This window comes from Aptenodytes patagonicus, unplaced genomic scaffold (assembly GCF_965638725.1).
Source record: "Aptenodytes patagonicus unplaced genomic scaffold, bAptPat1.pri.cur scaffold_304, whole genome shotgun sequence".
Taxonomy (NCBI): Eukaryota; Metazoa; Chordata; class Aves; order Sphenisciformes; family Spheniscidae; genus Aptenodytes; species Aptenodytes patagonicus.
The window spans coordinates 13,101-32,987 of NW_027472224.1; the positions used below are offsets into that span (position 1 = coordinate 13,101).

The following is a 19,887-nucleotide window of genomic DNA, read 5'->3' on the forward strand; positions in this document are numbered from 1 at the left end:
AGGGGTCTGGGGGGGCACTGGGGGGGGACTGGGGGGTCTATGGGGGGACTGGGAGGGGTCTGGGGGGGGGCACTGGGGGGGGACTGGGAGGGGTATGGGGGGGCACTGGGGGGGGTCTGGGGGGGTCTGGGGGCACTGGGGGGGACTGGGAGAGACTGGGAGGGGTCTGGGGGGCACTGGGGGGGGTCTGGGGGGCACTGGGGGGCACTGGGGGGGTCTATGGGGGACTGGGAGGGGTCTGGAGAGCACTGGGGGGCACTGGGGGCACTGGGGGGGACTGGGAGGGGTCTGGAGAGCACTGGGGGGCACTGGGGGGCACTGGGGGGGTCTATGGGGGACTGGAGGGGGTCTGGGAGGGTCTGGAGGGCACTGGGGGGGACTGGGGGGGTCTATGGGGGGACTGGGAGGGGTCTGGAGAGCACTGGGGGCACTGGGGGGGTCTATGGGGGGACTGGAGGGGTCTGGGAGGGTCTGGAGGCACTGGGGGGGACTGGGGGGGTCTATGGGGGGACTGGGAGGGGTCTGGGGGGCACTGGGGGGCACTGGGGGGGTCTATGGGGGGACTGGGAGGGGTCTGGGGGGCACTGGGGGGGTCTATGGGGGGACTGGGAGGGGTCTGGGGGGCACTGGGGGGGACTGGGAGGGACTGGGAGGGGTCTGGGGGCACTGGGGGGGTCTATGGGGGGTCTGGGGGGGGTCTGGGGCAGGGCGGGGAGGGCACTGGAGAGGTCCTGGGACATACTGGGACATACTGGGACATACTGGGACATACTGGGGGGTCTTCCTGTCCCGGCCCAGAAGCAGAGACCACCCCCCCCCCCAACTCCGAGTCAGCACCGTCCCACCCCGAGAGCAGAGAGAGAGAGAGGTGGGGCTGGGGGGGGCTGGGGGGACACTGGGGGGACACTGGGAGGTACTGGGGGGCACTGGGGGGCACTGGGGGGCACTGGGGCTCATTGGGATGCACTGGGGGGGCACTGGGAGAGACTGGGGGCACTGGGGGGGGCACTGGGGGGCACTGGGGGGCACTGGGGGGGCACTGGGGGGCACTGGGATGGACTGGGGGGCACTGGGAGAGACTGGGGGGCACTGGGGGGGCACTGGGGGGGCACTGGGGCTCATTGGGATGCACTGGGGGGGCACTGGGAGAGACTGGGGGGCACTGGGGGGGCACTGGGGGGACACTGGGAGGTACTGGGGGGCACTGGGGGGCACTGGGGCTCATTGGGATGCACTGGGGGGGCACTGGGAGAGACTGGGGGGCACTGGGGGGGCACTAGGGGGCACTGGGGGGCACTGGGATGGACTGGGGGCACTGGGAGAGACTGGGGGCACTGGGGGGGCACTGGGGGGCACTGGGGCTCATTGGGATGCACTGGGGGGCACTGGGGGGCACTGGGGGGCACTGGGATGGACTGGGGGGGCACTGGGAGAGACTGGGGGGCACTGGGGGGGCACTGGGGGGCACTGGGATGGACTGGGGGGCACTGGGGGGGCCTGGGGGGGCACTGGGGGCACTGGGATGGACTGGGGGGGCACTGGGAGAGACTGGGGGCACTGGGGGGGCACTGGGGGCACTGGGATGGACTGGGGGGGCACTGGGAGAGACTGGGGGGCACTGGGGGGGCACTGGGGGGCGGGGGCACTGGGGGGCACTGGGATGGACTGGGGGGGCACTGGGAGAGACTGGGGGGCACTGGGGGGGCACTGGGGGGCACTGGGATGGACTGGGGGGGCACTGGGAGAGACTGGGGGGCACTGGGGGGGCACTGGGGCTCATTGGGATGCACTGGGGGGGCACTGGGGGGGACTGGGGGGGCACTGGGGGGGCACTGGGATGGACTGGGAGGGCACTGGGGGGCACTGGGGGGGCACTGGGGGGGCACTGGGAGAGACTGGGGGGCACTGGGGGGGCACTGGGATGGACTGGGGGGCACTGGGGGGGCACTGGGGGGCACTGGGGCTCATTGGGATGCACCGGGGGGGCACTGGGGGGGCACTGGGAGAGACTGGGGGGCACTGGGGGGGCACTGGGATGGACTGGGAGGACTGGGGGGCACTGGGGGGCACTGGGGGGCACTGGGGGGGTACTGGGAGAGACTGGGGGGCACTGGGGGGGCACTGGGGGGCACTGGGATGGACTGGGGGGCACTGGGGGGGCCTGGGGGGGCACTGGGGGGCACTGGGATGGACTGGGGGGGCACTGGGGGGCACTGGGGGGCACTGGGGGGGCACTGGGATGGACTGGGAGGGCACTGGGGGGCACTGGGGGGGACTGGGGGGGCACTGGGGGGCACTGGGGGGGCACTGGGATGGACTGGGAGGGACTGGGGGGCACTGGGGGGGCACTGGGGGGGACTGGGATGCACTGGGGGGGCCTGGGGGGCACTGGGGGCACTGGGATGGACTGGGAGGGACTGGGGGGCACTGGGGGGGCACTGGGGGGCACTGGAGATGACAGGACCACCATGGAAGGACTCGGGATGGGGTCAACTGGGAGCACAGGGAGCACGGGGGGGGGGGGGACGGGGGGACGGGGGACTCGGGACGGGGGACGGGGCCAACCGGGAGGAAGCGGGAGGGTCTGAGCCCCCGCCCACCCCCGCCCCGCCCCCTGCCCCGCCCCGCCCAGCGCCGCCATGCCCAACGTGGAGATGGCCGAGTTCGGGGAGGCCGCCCCCTACCTCCGCAAGCCGGAGAAGGAGCGCTTGGCCGCCCAGACCCGCCCCTTCGACCTGAAGAAGGACATCTTCGTCCCCGACGAGAGGCAGGAGTTCGTCAAGGCCACCATCGTCGCCCGCGAGGGCGCCAAGATCACCGCCGAGACCGAGCACGGCAAGGTTGGGGGGGGGGGGCCCGGCCACCGCCGGGACGCCCGGACCCCAAAACCATCTTCTATCTCGCTTGAGGGACACCTAGAACCCATCCCACCTTCTCTAGAACCTGAGAAACATCTAGACCCCACCCCACCTTCTCCAGCACCCAAGGGGACACCCAGACCCCAAAACATCTTCTCTACCACTTGAGGGACACCTAGACCTTCTCCAGCACCCCAGGGACACTAGACCCCACCCCACCTTCTCCAGCACCCAAGGGACACCCAGACCCCAAACCATCTTCTCTACCACTTGAGGCACACCCAGACCTTCTCCAGCACCCCAGGGACACCTAGACCCCACCCCACCTTCTCCAGCACCCAAGGGACACCTAGACCCCAAAACATCTTCTCTACCACTTGAGGGACACCCAGACCCCGCCCCACCTTCTCTAGAACCTAAGGAACATCTAGATCCCACCCCACCTTCACCACCATCCATTGGACACCCAGAGCCCAAACCATCTTCTCTACCACTTGAGGGACACCAAGACCTTCTCCAGCACCCAAGGGACACCTAGACCCCACCCCACCTTCTCCAGCACCCATTGGACACCCAGAGCCCAAACCATCTTCTCTACCACTTGAGGGACACCCAGACCTTCTCCAGCACCCCAGGGACACCCAGACCCCATCCCACCTTCTCCAGCACCCGTTAGACACCCAGAGCCCACCCCACCTTCTCCAGCACCTGTTAGACACCCAGACCCCAAACCATCTTCTATCTCGCTTGAGGGACACCCAGACCCCGCCCCACCTTCTCTAGAACCTGAGAAACATCTAGACCCCACCCCACCTTCTCCAGCACCCAAGGGACACCCAGACCCCAAACCATCTTCTCTACCACTTGAGGGACACCTAGACCTCAACCACCTTCTCCAGCACCCAAGGGACACCCAGACCCCACCGCACCTTCTCCAGCACCCAAGGGACACCTAGACCCCAGCTCCCAGCCCCATGGGAGGGGACAACTGGGGCCACCCCTGCCCTGCCGCCCCACCCCATGGCGTCCTCCTCACCCCGAGCAGACGGTGACGGTCAGGGAGGACCAGATCATGGCAGCAGAACCCCCCCAAGTTCGACAAGATCGAGGACATGGCCATGCTGACCTTCCTCCACGAGCCCGCCGTCCTCTACAACCTCAAGAGCGCTACGCCGCCTGGATGATCTACGTGAGTCGGGGGCCCGCGAGGTTCTCCAGACCCCCCCACCTGGAACCGGGACAAGTCTTCTCCAGGCCCCTCGGGCCACCTAAGACCCAAGATGTCCCTTCTCCAGACCCCACGGGCCGCCTAGGCCCAGAATGTCCCCTCCCCGCACCCTTTGGATCACCCAGAACCTGGACGCCTCTCCCTCCAGACCCCTTGAGGCCACCCAAAACCGGGACCACCCTTCTCCAGGCCCCTTGAACCACCTAGGCCCAAGACGTCCCAGACCCCTTGGGCCACCCAGAACCGGGACAACCTTCCCAGACCCCCCGAGGCCACCCAGACCCAAGACAACCCATCCCCAGATCCCTTGAGGCCACCCAGACCCAAGATGTCCCAGACCCCCCGAGGCCACCCAGACCCAAGACGTCCCATCCCCACCCCCCTTGAGGCCACCCAGACCCAAGACGTCCCATCCCCACCCCCCTTGAGGCCACCCAGACCCAAGATGTCCCAGACCCCCCAAGGCCACCCAGACCCAAGACGTCCCAGACCCCCCGAGGCCACCCACACCCAAGACGTCCCAGACCCCCCCAAGGCCACCCAGACCCAAGACGTCCCATCCCCACACCCTGAGGCCACCCAGACCAAGACGTCCCAGACCCCCCGAGGCCACCCAGACCCAAGACGTCCCAGACCCCCCAAGGCCACCCAGACCCAAGACGTCCCATCTCCACACCCTTGAGGCCACCCAGACCCAAGATGTCCCAGACCCCTTGAGGCCACCCAGACCCAAGACGTCCCAGACCCCCTGAGGCCACCCAGACCCAAGATGTCCCAGACCCCCCAAGGCCACCCAGACCCAAGACGTCCCAGACCCCCCCAAGGCCACCCAGACCCAAGACGTCCCAGACCCCTTGAGGCCACCCAGACCCAAGACGTCCCAGACCCCCCAAGGCCACCCAGACCCAAGACGTCCCATCTCCACACCCTTGAGGCCACCCAGACCCAAGATGTCCCAGACCCCCCAAGGCCACCCAGACCCAAGATGTCCCAGACCTTGAGGCCACCCAGACCAAGACGTCCCATCTCCACACCCTTGAGGCCACCCAGACCCAAGACGTCCCATCTCCACACCCTTGAGGCCACCCAGACCCAAGACGTCCCAGACCCCCTGAGGCCACCCAGACCCAAGACGTCCATCTCCACACCCTTGAGGCCACCCAGACCCAAGACGTCCCAGACCCCTTGAGGCCACCCACACCCAAGACGCCCCGTCCCCGCACCCAAGACGTTCCACCTCCAGACCCTTTGGGCTACCTAGAACCCGGGCCGTCCCCTTCCCGCCCCTGGTGGGGGGGAACCTCGTGGCTCTGACCCCCCGCCCCTTCTCCAGACCTACTCGGGGCTCTTCTGCGTGACGGTCAACCCCTACAAGTGGTTGCCCGTCTACAACGCCGAGGTGGTGGCCGCCTACCGGGGCAAGAAGCGGAGCGAAGCTCCGCCCCACATCTTCTCCATCTCCGACAACGCCTACCAGAACATGCTGACGGGTGGGGACCCCGCGACCGCGTCCCCTGACCCTTTTTTGGGGGGGGGGGGGGCGGGGCAGGGCGGGGCGGGGGGGGGCGGAGCCAAGGTGGGCTTCAGAACCTCACGCTTGTCCTCCTCGCCCCACCAGACCGGGAGAAACCAGTCCATCCTCATCACGTGAGTGACCTCATTCCCCGAAGCGCCCTCTTAGCCCCGCCCACAGCCAAGTCCCTCCCGCCTGGTGCAGAGCCCCTCCCCTTCCCCCCCCCCCCCCTGGAGCCCCGCCCACCGGCAGGGCCAACCCTTTCTCACCCCTGGACTTCTCTGTGGAGATCCGTAGTCCATCTACTGCAAGCCCCGCCCCCTTCCTAATGAGGCCCCGCCCCTAGCACCACAGCCCCGCCCCCCCCCCCAGCACCCAGACCTCCCTCTCATTGGCTGCCCCCAGCGAGAATCCGGGGCGGGGAAGACGGTGAACACCAAGAGGGTCATCCAGTACTTCGCCGTCATCGCCGCCATCGGCGACCGCGGCAAGAAGGAGACGGGGACCCCCGGGCAAGGTGAGGGCACCGGCGGGGACACCCCGGGGCCCGGCCCCCGCCCTTCCACCCACCCGACCCACCACCCGACCACCCACCCGACCCACCACCCACCACCCACCCAACCACCCACCCGACCCACCACCCGACCGACCACCCGACCGACCACCCAACGACCCAATGAACCACCCAACCACCCAACTGACCATCCAACCACCCAATGAACCACCCAATGACCCAACTGACCACCCAATGACCCAACCGACCCACCCAAACGAACCACCCGACTGACCACCCGCCCACCCATCCACCCAACAACCCAATGAACCACCCAACCGACCACCCAACCACCCAATGAACCACCCAACCACCCAACTGACCATCCAACCACCCACGCAACCACCCACCCACCCAACCATCCACCCAACCACCTAATGAACCACCCAACCACCCGACCAACCACCCACGCAACCACCCGACCAACCGACCACCCACCCACCCACCCAACAACCCAATGGACCACCCAACCGACCACCCAAACACCCAATGAACCACCCAACCACCCGACCGACCACCCAACTGACCACCCGCCCACCCGACCGACCACCCAACCACCCAACTGACCACCCAACTGACCACCCACCCACCCAACCGACCACCCAACCACCCAATGAACCACCCAACCACCCGACTGACCACCCCAACCACCCACCCAACCGCCCACCCCCCCACCTCTCTCCCCCCCAACCCAACCGCCCGCGCAGGCCTCCACGGACCTCCGTGTCCACCCGGCCGCCCCTCCCCCCTCCCCCCCCTCCCGCCACCGTGACAGCCCCGCCCCCTCGTCCCACCCCCCCCCCCCAGGGCACCCTGGGAGGACCAAATCATCCAGGCCAACCCCGCCTTGGAGGCCTTCGGCAACGCCAAGACCGTCCGCAACGACAACTCCTCCCGATTCGTGAGTTGGGGGGGAGGGGGGCGGGCCTAGGGGGCGGGACCTGCCAGGGGAAGGTGGCCACCTCCCCCTCACGCCGCCCCTCTCCCAGGGAAGTTCATCCGGATCACTTCGGGGCCACCGGAAGTTGGCGTCGGCCGACATCGAGACCTGTGAGTGGGCTGAGGGCTCCATGAGAGGACGTCCGGCTGTCCGTCCGGCTGACCCTCCATCCCCTCGTGTCTCCGTCCATCCCCTCGTCCCACCACCCATCCCCTCGTCCCACCATCCATCCCCTCGTCCCACCATCCATCTGATCCTCCATCTCCATCCCCTCGTCCCAACGTCCATCTGATCCTCCATCTCCATGTCTTGGTGTCTCCATCCATCCCCTCGTCCCACCATCCATCCCCTCGTCCACCATCCATCCCCTCGTCCCACCATCCATCCCCTCGTCCACCATCCATCCATCTGATCCTCCATCTCCATCCCCTCGCGTCTCCATCTCCTCATGTCCCCATCTCCTCGCCCATCCAACCATCCACCCATCCCCTCGTCCCACCAACCACCTGGTCCTCCATCTCCATCTCCTCCTGCCTCCATCTCCTGGCGTCTCCGTCCCCTCGTGTCTCCGCCCGTCCCACCGCCCACCTCTCCGTGACTCCACCCCCTCATCCCAACCTCCACCCACCTTCTCTCCCCCCTCCCAGACCTCCTGGAGAAGTCCCGCGTCATCTTCCAGCTGAAGGCCGAGAGGAACTACCACATCTTCTACCAGATCCTCTCCAACAAGAAGCCGGAGCTGCTGGGTGAGCCCACGCTCCCACCCCGTCCGTGGACGCCTGAACCACGCCCCCCCCCCCTTTCCCGCCCGGACCGGGCGGGTTCCTGCCCGTCCCAACCCCGTCTTCCTCCTCGCAGACATGATGCTGGTGACCAACAACCCCTACGACTACGCCTTCATCTCTCCAAGGAGAGACCACCGTGCCGTCCATCGACGATGGAGAGGAGCTCCTGGCCACGGACGTGAGATGCGGGGGGGGGGGGAGGGGGGGGGGGCGCACCGGGGAGGACCCCGACCCACATTTTTTTTTCGCCCCACAGAGCGCTTTCGACGTCCTGGGCTTCACCAAGAGGAGAAGAACTCCATCTACAAGCTGACGGGCGCCATCATGCACTTCGGCAACATGAAGTTCAAGCAGAAGCAGACGGGAGGAGCAGGGCGGAGCCGGACGGCACCGAAGGCGGGTCGAGGGGGGACGGGACACACGACAGGTTTTGGGGTCACCGGCTCCCTCCAAGCCCGGGGCGAGGTGGAACCTGACCAGGTGTCTCCTCCGCGTCCTCAGAGGCGGACAAGTCGGCCTACCTGATGGGGCTGAACTCGGCCGATCTTCTCAAGGGGTTGTGCCACCCCCGGGTGAAGGTGGGCAACGAGTACGTCACCAAGGGGCAGAACGTCCAGCAGGTGAGGAGGGCGTCCCCGAACCCTCCTCCTTTTGGGGCGGCACGCTGCCACGCCGGGCAAGGAGGACGTCGAGAGCCCCCGTCTCACCGGCGGGCCGGCCCCCTTCCAGGTGATTTACGCCGTCGGGGCCTTGGCCAAGGCCGTCTACGAGAAGATGTTCAACTGGATGGTGACCAGGATCAACAACTCGCTGGAGGACCAAGCAGCCGCGGCAGTACTTCATCGGCGTGCTGGACATCGCCGGCTTCGAGATCTTCGACGTGAGGCCCCGGTTGACCCCGTCGTGTTGACCTCGTTGGGTGTTGAGCTGGCCCCCGCTGACCTCACTGGGCGTTGCATTGACCCCGCTGGGCGTTCAGTTGACCCTACTGGACGTTCGGTTCACCCTGTTGATCCCATTGGGTGTTGGGTGATGCCATTGGGTGTTGGGTTCACCCTGTTGATCCCATTGGGTGTTGGGTTCACCTGTTGATCCCATTGGGTGTTGGGTTGACACCATTGGGTGTTGGGTTGACACCATTGGGTGTTGGGTTCACCCTGTTGATCCCATTGGGTGTTGGGTTGATCCCATTGGGTGTTGGGTTCACCCTGTTGATCCCATTGGGTGTTGGGTTGATCCCATTGGGTGTTGGGTTGATCCCATTGGGTGTTGGGTTCACCCTGTTGATCCCATTGGTGTTGGGTTGATCCCATTGGGTGTTGGGTTGACACCATTGGGTGTTGGGTTGATCCCATTGGGTGTTGGGTTCACCCTGTTGATCCCATTGGGTGTTGGGTTGATCCCATTGGGTGTTGGGTTCACCCTGTTGATCCACTGAGCATCATGTTGACCCCGTTGGGTGTCGAGTTGACTCCGTTGATCCCACTGGCTGTTGAGTTGACCCTCTGGGATGTTCAGTTGATCCTGTTCATCCCATTGGATACTATGTTGACCCCGTTGGGTGCCGAGTTGACCCCGTTGGGTGTCGAGTTGACCCCGTTGATCCCATTGGGTGCCGAGTTGACCCCGTTGGGTGCCGGGTTGACCCCGTTGATCCCATCGGGCGTCACGTTGACCCCGTTGGGTGCCGGGTTGACCCCGTTGATCCCATTGGGTGCCGAGTTGACCCCGTTGGATGTCAGGTTGACCCCGTTGGGTGCTGGGTTGACCCCGTTGATCCCATTGGGTGCCGAGTTGACCCCGTTGGGTGCCGGGTTGACCCCGTTGATCCCATCGGGCGTCACGTTGACCCCGCCGGCCGTCCCCTCTCTCCTTCCCCAGTTCAACAGCTTCGAGCAGCTCTGCATCAACTTCACCAACGAGAAGCTGCAGCAGTTCTTCAACCACCACATGTTCGTGCTGGAGCAGGAGGAGTACAAGAAGGAGGGGATCGAGTGGGAGTTCATCGACTTCGGCATGGACCTCCAGGCCTGCATCGACCTCATCGAGAAGGTACCACCTCCCCCAGGGCCTCCTGGGGGCTGAGGGGGCTCCCGGAGAAGGATCCTTCCGCCTGGAGATCGCCGGGGACCCCGAAGGCGGCCGGTCGGGTTGCGCTTGGCGTCCTCCATGGCCAACGAGGTCTTCTCCTCCCCAGCCCATGGGGATCATGTCCATCCTGGAGGAGGAGTGCATGTTCCCCAAGGCCACGGACATGACCTTCAAGGCCAAGCTCTTCGATAATCACCTGGGCAAGTCGGCCAACTTTGGGAAGCCCCGCAACATCAAAGGGAAGCCGGAGGCCCACTTCGCCCTCATCCACTACGCCGGCACGGTGGACTACAACATCATCGGGTGGCTGCAGAAGAACAAGGACCCCCTCAACGAGACGGTGGTGGGGCTCTACCAGAAATCGGCCCTCAAGCTCTTGGCCAACCTCTTCGCCAACTACGCCGGGGCAGATGCGCGTAAGGGGCGACCCCTTCCCGAGCGCCCGGGGGTTACTCCCCGGCCCGTCCTTGACCTGTCCCCTCCTTTCTTCTTCTCCAACAGCCATGGAGAAGGGGAAGGGGTCCAAGAAGAAAGGTTCCTCCTTCCAGACGGTCTCCGCCCTGCACCGGGTGAGGGTCCGGGGGTTAACGGTGGACCCCAGGGCGCGGTGGGGGTGGCCAACGTGTCCTAGGGCAGGCGGTAACCCTCGGTGGGGCAGGTTGGGGTCTTCGTTCCCTCCACCATCTCCTCCTCCATCCCCCAGGAGAACCTCAACAAGCTGATGACCAACCTGCGGTCCACCCACCCCCACTTCGTCCGCTGCATCATCCCCAACGAGACCCAAGTCTCCCGGTGAGCCAAGCCCCAGGGGCTGATCCAAGGAGTGGGGCCAAACCCAGGGACCGCGGCGGTCCCTGGCCAAAGGTGGTGGTGGTGGGAGCAGCGCCGTGGGGCAGGCCTTGACCCACCCACCGGTCATGATGACCCACCAGGCGTGATGGACAACCCCCTGGTGATGCACCAGCTCCGCTGCAACGGGGTGCTGGAGGGCATCCGCATCTGCCGCAAGGGCTTCCCCAACCGCATCCTCTACGGGGACTTCCGCCAGCGGTAGGCAGGAGAAGAAGATGCGGGGAGGGGGTGGACAACCCCACCGGGGCTGATCCTGGGGGGGGGGGTGTCCCCATCCTCTCCGGCCCCCCAGGTACCGCATCCTGAACCCCGCCGCCATCCCCGAGGGCCAGTTCATCGACAGCCGCAAGGGCGCCGAGAAGCTCCTGGGGTCCCTTGACATCGACCACAACCAGTACAAGTTTGGGCACACCAAGGTGAGGGCGCGCGGTCTCTGTTCCCCGCGGTCCCACCACCCACGAGGTCACGTGGGCCGCGCGGCCCCACCGTCCACGTGTCCACCCGCCCATCCGAGCTCCCTCCAACCTCCCCGCCGAACCCCACCCCCTGCAGCACTGCTCTTCATCTCTCCTCGAAGGTCTTCTTCAAGGCCGGGCTGCTGGGGCTGCTGGAGGAGATGCGGGACGAGCGCCTGGCCCGGATCATGACCCGCTTGCAGGCCCAAGTCCGCGGTTTCCTCTCCCGGCAGGAGTTCAAGAAGATCCTGGGAGCGCCGGTGGGCGGTGGGGTTGAGGCGGTGGTGGGTCCGCACTGGGTGGAGGTCCCTGGTCACCCACGCCCCGCTTTGCCCCACCCAGGGACTCGCTGCTGGTGATCCAGTGGAACGTCCGGGCCTTCATGGGGGTGAAGAACTGGCCCTGGATGAAGCTCTACTTCAAGATCAAGCCCTTGCTGAAGAGCGCCGAGACGGAGAAGGAGATGCAGGTGGGGCAGGGACGGAGAGGACGGGATGAAGGGCGGGTGGGCGGAGGGAGGGATGGAGGGGTACGTGGGGAGACGGAGGAAGAGGTGAAGACTTACAGGGGACCTTCGTGCCTCCCACAGACCATGAAGGAGGAGTTTGGGCGGCTGAAGGAGGCCCTGGAGAAGTCGGAGGCCCGGCGGAAGGAGCTGGAGGAGAAGATGGTCTCGCTGCTGCAGGAGAAGAACGACCTTCAGCTCCAAGTGCAGCCGTGAGTGACGGAGGTGCCCCGGCCCCTCCCTCCTCCTTCCTTCCCCCTCCCGCCCACCTTCCCCCTTCCAGGAGCAGGACAACCTCGCCGACGCCGAGGAGCGCTGCGACCAGCTGATCAAGAAACAAGATCCAGCTGGAGGCCAAGGCGAAGGAGCTGACGGAGCGGCTGGAGGACGAGGAGGAGATGAACGCCGAGCTGACGGCCAAGAAGAGGAAGCTGGAGGACGAGTGCTCGGAGCTGAAGAAGACATCGATGACCTGGAGTTGTCTTTGGCCAAGGTGGAGAAGGAGAAACACGCCACCGAGAACAAGGTGAGGGCGAGGAGAGGCCTTGGCCCAAGCCAATTGACTCAAGCCAACGTGAACAGGTTTTGAGAAGACCGAAAGCTGGTTGGGTGGCCAAGACCCGAGGCTGGTTGGGTTGGGTGGCCAAGACCCGAGGCTGGTTGGGTTCTCCTGCATGTCCTGACTCAACCAAGAGCAAGAAGAACCTCCTGCCTCTTGCCCTACCGCTGGCACCAAGCTGGAGGCCCGATGTTTCTCCTCCGCAGGTCAAGAACCTCACAGAGGAGATGGCCGGGCTGGACGAGACCATCGCCAAGCTGACGAAGGAGAAGAAGGCCCTGCAAGAAGCTCACCAGCAAGCGCTGGATGACCTGCAGGCGGAGGAAGACAAGGTCAACACCTTGACGAAGGCCAAAGCCAAGCTGGAACAGCAGGCGGACGACGTGAGTCCCGTCCCTCCCGTCGCCGGTCCCTCCGGGGGACGGAGGTCCTGCCGGGGTGGGTGCTCGGGGGGCTGACGCGGGGTGGGGCGGTCTCTGCCTCGCTCGCAGCTGGAGAGCTCGCTGGAGCAGGAGAAGAAGGTCCGGATGGACCTGGACGGGCCAAGAGGAAGCTGGAAGGCGACTTGAAGCTGGCTCAGGAGAGCATCATGGATTCTGGAGAACGACAAGCAGCAGCTGGACGAGAGGCTGAAAAAGTAGGGCCCCGCCCACCTCCCCCTCCCGCCCTGTCATCCTTCACCCGTAATCCCGCTCTCCGCCGAGAACCCGGGAGCGTGATGGGCTGGTGACTCTCCCCCCGCCCAGGAAAGACTTTGAGCTCAACGCCCTCAACGCCAGGATTGAGGACGAGCAAGCGATCGCAGCCCAGCTCCAGAAGAAGCTCAAAGAGCTTCAGGTGAGGCGGGGTTCAGCTTGGGAGGAGGAGGAGGAGGAGGAGGAGGAGGAGCCGGGTCCTCCCCTTTTCTTCCTCCCCCCTTTTGAGAAGGGCCCAGACCAGCACGCCACCCGCCTGAGGTCTGGAGCTCACGGCGGGTGCCTTGATCTAGAACCTCCCTGGGGTTTACCTCCTAGAAATGACTCCCGGGCTCCCGGGCAGGTTGTCTCTGGGGTGGGGCGAGATGAACCAGTGGGTCTGGAGCACTCAGGGCTGGTGGGGTTGCCGGGGTGGGATCACCTGAGCTGAGCAGACCACCTGGGTTGGATTGAGTTGACTCCAAGCGTCCTCAGAGAAGGTTGTGCCGAGCTGTTTGATCCAGGCAGCTCAAGGGTTGGCTGAGCCGGATGCCCTCAAGACTGGCCGAGTTGAAGAGCCTCGAGGTGATTTGGTAGGGCGGAGTGTCTTCAGAGGAGGTCGGGTTGATCTGGAGGAGCTCAAATCTTGACTGGGTCGAGGAGAGCTGGACGGGCTCGAGACCAGCTCGAGCTGAAGGTCTCCAGCTGTTGGGTTGAGCTGGTTTGATTTGAAGGGTCTCCAGCCGGTTGCGTTGAGTTGAAGAGTCTCCAGTTGGTTGGGTTGACTTGAGTTGAAGAGTCTCCAATGAGTTGGGTTGAGCCGAGTTGAGTGGAAGAGTCTGCGGTTGGTTTGGTTGACTTGAGTTGACTGGAAGAGTCTCCAATGAGTTGGGCTGAAGGGTCTCCAGCTGGTTGGGCTGAGCGGAGCGGATGAGTTGGGCGGAGTCAAGCCCGATGATGGCGTCCCTGTCCCCGGACCGCAGGCGCGGATCGAGGAGCTGGAGGAGGAGCTGGAGGCGGAGCGGACGGGCAGGGCCAAGGTGGAGAAGCTGCGCTCGGACCTGTCGCGGGAGCTGGAGGAGATCAGCGAGCGGCTGGAGGAGGCGGGCGGCGCCACCTCGGTGCAGGTCGAGCTCAACAAGAAGCGGGAGGCGGAGTTCCAGAAGATGCGGCGGGACCTGGAGGAGGCCACGCTGCAGCACGAGGCCACGGCCGCCGCCCTGCGCAAGAAGCACGCCGACAGCGTGGCCGAGCTCAGCGAGCAGATCGACAACCTGCAGCGCGTCAAGCAGAAGCTGGAGAAGGAGAAGAGCGAGCTCAAGCTGGAGCTGGACGACGTCGCCTCCAACATGGAGCAGCTGATCAAGGCCAAGGTGAGGAGATGGGTCTCCGACCACGAAGGGACAGCTCTTCCATCCCTCTCCCCGCGTTCCCTTTCATCTTCCTGCCCTTCCTGCCTCCAGGCCAACCTGGAGAAGATGTGCCGCACCGTGGAAGACCAGATGAACGAGCACCGGACCAAGTCCGAGGAGGCTCAACGCACGGTCAACGACCTCGCCACCCAACGGGCCAAGCTCCAGACGGAGAACGGTGAGGGCCTATGCTCTTCCCCGACGCCACCGCCGATCCCGCGCCCAGTGGGGTGGCTTTGGGGTCTCTCCAGCGAGCGATTGTCCGCCTTTCCACCCCACAGGTGAGCTCTCCAGGCAGCTGGAGGAGAAGGAAGCCTTCATCAACCAGCTGACGCGAGGGAAACTCACCTACACCCAGCAGCTGGAGGACCTCAAGAGGCAGCTAGAGGAAGAGGCCAAGGTAGGGCTGCGCTGGGGAGGGCGGTGGGGCTGAAGGTCAAGGGTGAGGTGGGTTTGGGACCGAGGGGCGCAGCGTGAGCCTGCCCTCGTGGCAGGAGAAAACGAGTTGAGGGTCTTCAGGAAGTTCGGTGGGGTTGGCGGGTCTCAGGGAGGTTGGGTTGGGTTGCTGGGTAGCAAGGAGGTCAGTTGGGTTGGTCTAGAGGAGGTTGGGTTGGTCTAGAGGAGGTTGGGTTGGTCTGAAGAAGTTCTAAAGAAGGTTGGATTAGTGTAGAGGAGGTTGGGTTGGTCTAGAGGAGGTCTGAGGAAGGTTGGGTTGGTCTAGAGGAGGTCTGAGGAAGGTTGGGTTGGTCTAGAGGAGGTCTGAGGAAGGTTGGGTTGGTCTAGAGGAGGTTGGGTTGGTCTAGAGGAGGTCTGAGGAAGGTTGGGTTGGTCTAGAGGAGGTCTGAGGAAGGTTGGGTTAGGTCGGGTTGGTCTACAGAAGCTGGAGCTGGGTTGGGGCGATGAAGACCAGCTCTTACCGAGTTGGAGCACCCCGAGATGGCTCCGGGTGACGTGGAGCCAACGGTCCCACCTTCTCCTCGCCCCCAGGCCAAGAACGCGCTGGCCCACGCCCTCCAGTCGGCCCGGCACGACTGCGACCTGCTGCGGGAGCAGTACGAGGAGGAGACGGAGGCCAAGGCCGAGCTCCAGCGGTCGCTCTCCAAGGCCAACTCCGAGGTGGCGCAGTGGAGGACCAAGTACGAGACGGACGCCATCCAGCGCACCGAGGAGCTGGAGGAGGCCAAGTGAGTCGTCTCCCCACGGGTGCTGAGGCTCTCCCACGGGCGGTGGGACCTGCTTGGTCTTGCCGGTCCCCGCCTCCCCTCTTCCCTCAAGCAGCCACCACCCGGGACGTTGGGCTTCTTCACGCTTGGTAGGTCTAGAGCCCAATCTGGGGGACCTAGAACCTGCGTAGAGTGACCTAGACCATCCGTGACCCTCACGAGTCCCACCGCTGTCTGGCTTTCAAACATCTTCATTTTGGGAGCGACCGACCGATGGGGTCTCCGGGGGCCGATGGGTCACGCGCAGGTTTCTCCCACGCCTCTGGCAGGAAGAAGCTGGCCCAGCGGCTGCAGGAGGCCGAGGAGGCGGTGGAGGCGGTCAACGCCAAGTGCTCCTCCCTGGAGAAGACCAAGCACCGGCTGCAGAACGAGATCGAGGACCTGATGGCGGACCTGGAGCGGTCGAACGCGGCGGCCGCCGCCCTGGACAAGAAGCAGAGGAACTTCGACAAGGTTTTGGGGGGAGGGACACCAAGAAAGGGTGGGAGGAGAAGGGCGGGAAGGGGGTGGAGAGGTGTGGGGCCCACCAACCGTACCCACCAAAGACGGGCAGGAGAAGAAGTCCGGAAGAAAGGTGGACAACTGTCAAAGGTCATGGTTCAGCAGAGCTTCAAGTCCCACCGGGAGAGTGCTGAGGAGAGGAGGAGGAGGAGGATGAAGAGAGGGTTCTTCGGGGGGGGGGGGGGAAGCAGCTGGTGACCAGGGTCCTGGTGGTGTCCCCATAGATCTTGTCCGAGTGGAAGCAGAAGTTCGAGGAGTCGCAGACGGAGCTGGAGGCGTCGCAGAAGGAGGCCAGGGCCCTCAGCACCGAGCTCTTCAAGCTGAAGAACGCCTACGAGGAGTCGCTCGAGCACCTGGAGACCTTCAAGAGGGAGAACAAGAACCTCCAAGGTGAGACCACGGCGCCCCTCTGCCCACCGGCGTTGCTCTCCACCGCCTGCCCCGCCGTCTGATGGGATCTCACCCGTGCAGAGGAGATCTCGGACCTCACGGAGCAGCTGGGCGCCAGCCACAAGACCATCCACGAGCTGGAGAAGGTCCGGAAGCAGCTGGACGCCGAGAAGCTGGAGCTTCAAGCTGCCCTGGAGGAGGCTGAGGTGAGCCAAGCCACGTCCCCACGCCCCCCCCCCCGCGGTCTCCCCCGCGGTCCTCAACGTCCCCTCCGTCCCCCCCCAGGCCTCTCTGGAGCACGAGGAGGGGAAGATCTTGAGGGCCCAGCTGGAGTTCAACCAGGTCAAGGCGGACTACGAGCGCAAGCTGGCCGAGAAGGACGAGGAGATGGAGCAGGCCAAGCGCAACCACCTGCGGGTGGTGGACTCGCTGCAGACCTCGCTGGACGCCGAGACCCGGAGCCGCAACGAGGCCCTGAGGCTGAAGAAGAAGATGGAGGGCGACCTCAACGAGATGGAGATCCAGCTCAGCCACGCCAACCGCATCGCCGCCGAGGCCCAGAAGCAAGTCAAGACGCTGCAGGGCTACCTCAAGGTACCCATCGGACGCCTGTCCCGTGAGGGGTTGAGGGGTGGCCGTCCCCACCGCCCCACGGCGGCCCCTGGGTGGACCTCCACCCCCCTTCCCCGCCCTCCCCGCTCACCGTCTTCCCACCACGCTGCCTTGCAGGACACCCAACTGCAGCTGGATGACGTGGTCAGGGCCAACGAGGACCTGAAGGAGAACATCGCCATCGTGGAGCGGAGGAACAACCTCCTGCAGTCGGAGCTGGAGGAGCTACGGGCGGTGGTGGAGCAGACCGAGAGGGCCCGCAAGTTGGCCGAGCAGGAGCTGATCGAGGCCAGCGAGAGGGTCCAGCTCCTCCACTCGCAGGTGAGGACGCCCTGCTGAAGACTCCTCCCTTGTATCACCTAGAACGTCCCGCTGGAGAACGGCATGGCCACGGGGTCCTTCAAAGACCCCCCCAGTCCCGTCTCCTCACTGCCAAGCCCCTGAGATACCTGCTGGGCCAAATCCCCCTCCGAGAGCTGCCAAACCGGGGCCAAACGTGTGTGTCCCCCCCGCCCGGTGACAACCCGCCCACCAAACCCCCCCCCCCCGCAACGTGGCTCCCCTGCTACCTCCGTGGTCCTCTCTTCCAGAACACCAGCCTCATCAACCAGAAGAAGAAGATGGAGGCCGACGTCTCCCAGCTGCAGACGGAGGTGGAAGAGGCCATCCAGGAGTGCAGGAACGCCGAGGAGAAGGCCAAGAAGGCCGTCACCGACGTGAGCGCCGTGGCGGGACCGGCATCTAGGACGCCTTCCGCCATCGGGTCGGGGAGAACGTGCCTGGGACCTCCTTCTCTGACGGCTTCTCTCCTCGGGCAGGCGGCCATGATGGCGGAGGAGCTGAAGAAGGAGCAGGACACCAGCGCCCACCTGGAGCGGATGAAGAAGAACATGGAGCAGACCATCAAGGACCTGCAGCTGCGGCTGGACGAGGCCGAGCAGTTGGCCCTCAAGGGGGGCAAGAAGCAGCTGCAGAAGCTGGAGGCCCGCGTGAGGGAGCTGGAGAACGAGCTGGAGGCCGAGCAGAAGCGCAACGCCGAGAGCGTCAAGGGCCTCCGCAAGTCCGAGCGGCGCGTCAAGGAGCTCAGCTACCAGGTGGGGCGCGTGGGGTGGCCCAGAAGGTCGCCCGCTGGCCCCTGTGGCCACAAGGGAGCTACGTCCAATGCGGCAGCGTGACCTAGAACACGGCCGACCCAGCGGCCAGAGGGACACGGGTGACCTAGGCCACCCACTGCGTCCGACACCGTAGCGTGACCTAGAACGTGGTTGACCCATGAGCCGCCCAGGGCCACCTCCCGCCGTCCCAGCATCCACGGGGTCTTCGCGTGACCCCAGAACCTCACGTGGGACCTCGGCAGGGCCAAGAAGCCACCTTTGCCCGGGGCGGGGCAGGGCGGGGCGGGGGGGGCGGAAATCCCACCTTCTGCCCCATAGCCGAGGCGACCCACGGATCTGGTCTTGGGGGTGGAACCCCTCCATCGTTAATCGTCTCCCGACCCTAACCGCTCTCCCGGTGACCCAAAGCGGGGGTGGGGGGCGGGGGGGTGGGGGTGGGGAGGGGAGGGGAGGGGGGGGGGCGTGTCCAGGTCCCGACCCACACGCGTCTCGCCTCACAGACGGAGGAGGACCGCAAGAACCTGGTCCGCCTCCAGGACCTGGTGGACAAGCTCCAGCTGAAGGTCAAGGCCTACAAGCGGCAGGCGGAGGAGGCGGTGGGTGCCGGGAGGGACGGGGGGGGACGGGCGGAAGAAGAAGGAGGGCGGACGGACGGGCGGAGGGCAGGACAGCCGGGCGGGGGGCAGCCCCACTGACCCCCCCCCCCACCCGCCCCCCCGCCCCCCCCCCAGGAGGAACAGGCCAACACCAACCTGGCCAAGTTCCGCAAGGCGCAGCACGAGCTGGACGAGGCGGAGGAGCGCGCCGACATCGCCGAGTCCCAGGTCAACAAGCTGCGGGCCAAGAGCCGCGACATCGGAGCCAAGGTGGGACCGACCCCGCCCCCCCCCCCCCCCGAGCCCCGCCCCCCGAGCCCCGCCCCGCCCCGCCGCCGCCGCCCCACGCTCACGCTCCCTTCTTCTCTTTCTCCATCAGAAGGGACTCAACGAGGAGTGACGCTCTGGACCTCCGACCGTCCCCCACCCCTAGACCCCCAACTGCCCCGCCCCCCCCCCCCCCCCCTCCCAGCCCCCCAACCGCGGCGGGCCAATAAAAAGCATTGAGCAGCAGCGGTTTGTGTGGGGCTGTGGTTGGGGGGGGGGGGGTGGGGGGGGTGGGGGGTGTGCCCCACGGCGTGACGCCGACGGCCCCCCGGCGCGGCATCCACGAGATGGATGGACCCCACACAAGATGGCCGACCGCCACGCGAGCCAAGCGCGCCCCACGACGCAACGAAGCCAGCTCCACGGCGCAACGGGACGCGACCCATGGCGCCCCACAACCTCAACCTGCCCCACGGCGCATCTCAACCCCCCCCCCATGGCGCCCCACAACCTCAACCTGCCCCACGGCGCATCTCAACCCCCCCCTCATGGCACCCCACAACCTCAACCTGCCCCACGGCGCATCTCAACCCCTCCCCATGGCGCCCCACAACCTCAACCTGCCCCACGGCGCATCTCAACCCCCCCCCCATGGCGCCCCACAACCTCAACCTGCCCCACGGCGCATCTCAACCCCCCCCCCATGGCGCCCCACAACCTCAACCTGCCCCACGGCGCATCTCAACCCCTCCCCATGG

The 19,887-nt window shown here is 65.9% G+C and overlaps 1 protein-coding gene across 1 annotated transcript; it reads left to right on the plus strand.

Annotated features, from left to right (window-relative positions):
- The first annotated feature begins 830 nt into the window (after window positions 1–830).
- LOC143173802 (myosin-7-like) lies at window positions 831–19,299 on the plus strand. Its single transcript, XM_076363947.1, is given in 52 exon segments — window positions 831–868; window positions 2,633–2,840; window positions 3,904–3,933; window positions 3,935–4,016; window positions 4,019–4,047; window positions 5,420–5,576; window positions 5,705–5,712; window positions 5,714–5,737; window positions 6,005–6,119; window positions 6,965–7,077; window positions 7,178–7,202; window positions 7,740–7,838; window positions 7,951–7,997; window positions 7,999–8,055; window positions 8,134–8,158; window positions 8,161–8,240; window positions 8,243–8,273; window positions 8,379–8,497; window positions 8,607–8,693; window positions 8,695–8,757; window positions 9,759–9,929; window positions 10,075–10,384; window positions 10,470–10,537; window positions 10,672–10,753; window positions 10,895–11,018; window positions 11,113–11,236; window positions 11,398–11,526; window positions 11,528–11,535; window positions 11,618–11,744; window positions 11,865–11,996; window positions 12,067–12,114; window positions 12,116–12,236; window positions 12,239–12,306; window positions 12,546–12,722; window positions 12,831–12,873; window positions 12,876–12,934; window positions 12,936–12,976; window positions 13,086–13,176; window positions 13,997–14,386; window positions 14,477–14,603; window positions 14,707–14,825; window positions 15,413–15,609; window positions 15,918–16,101; window positions 16,374–16,539; window positions 16,621–16,745; window positions 16,825–17,133; window positions 17,269–17,472; window positions 17,742–17,867; window positions 17,970–18,245; window positions 18,767–18,862; window positions 18,998–19,132; window positions 19,242–19,299. Coding segments are annotated over 51 exon segments (5,790 nt in total). The 5' UTR covers window positions 831–868; window positions 2,633–2,639; the 3' UTR covers window positions 19,263–19,299.
- The last annotated feature ends 588 nt before the right edge of the window (window positions 19,300–19,887 follow it).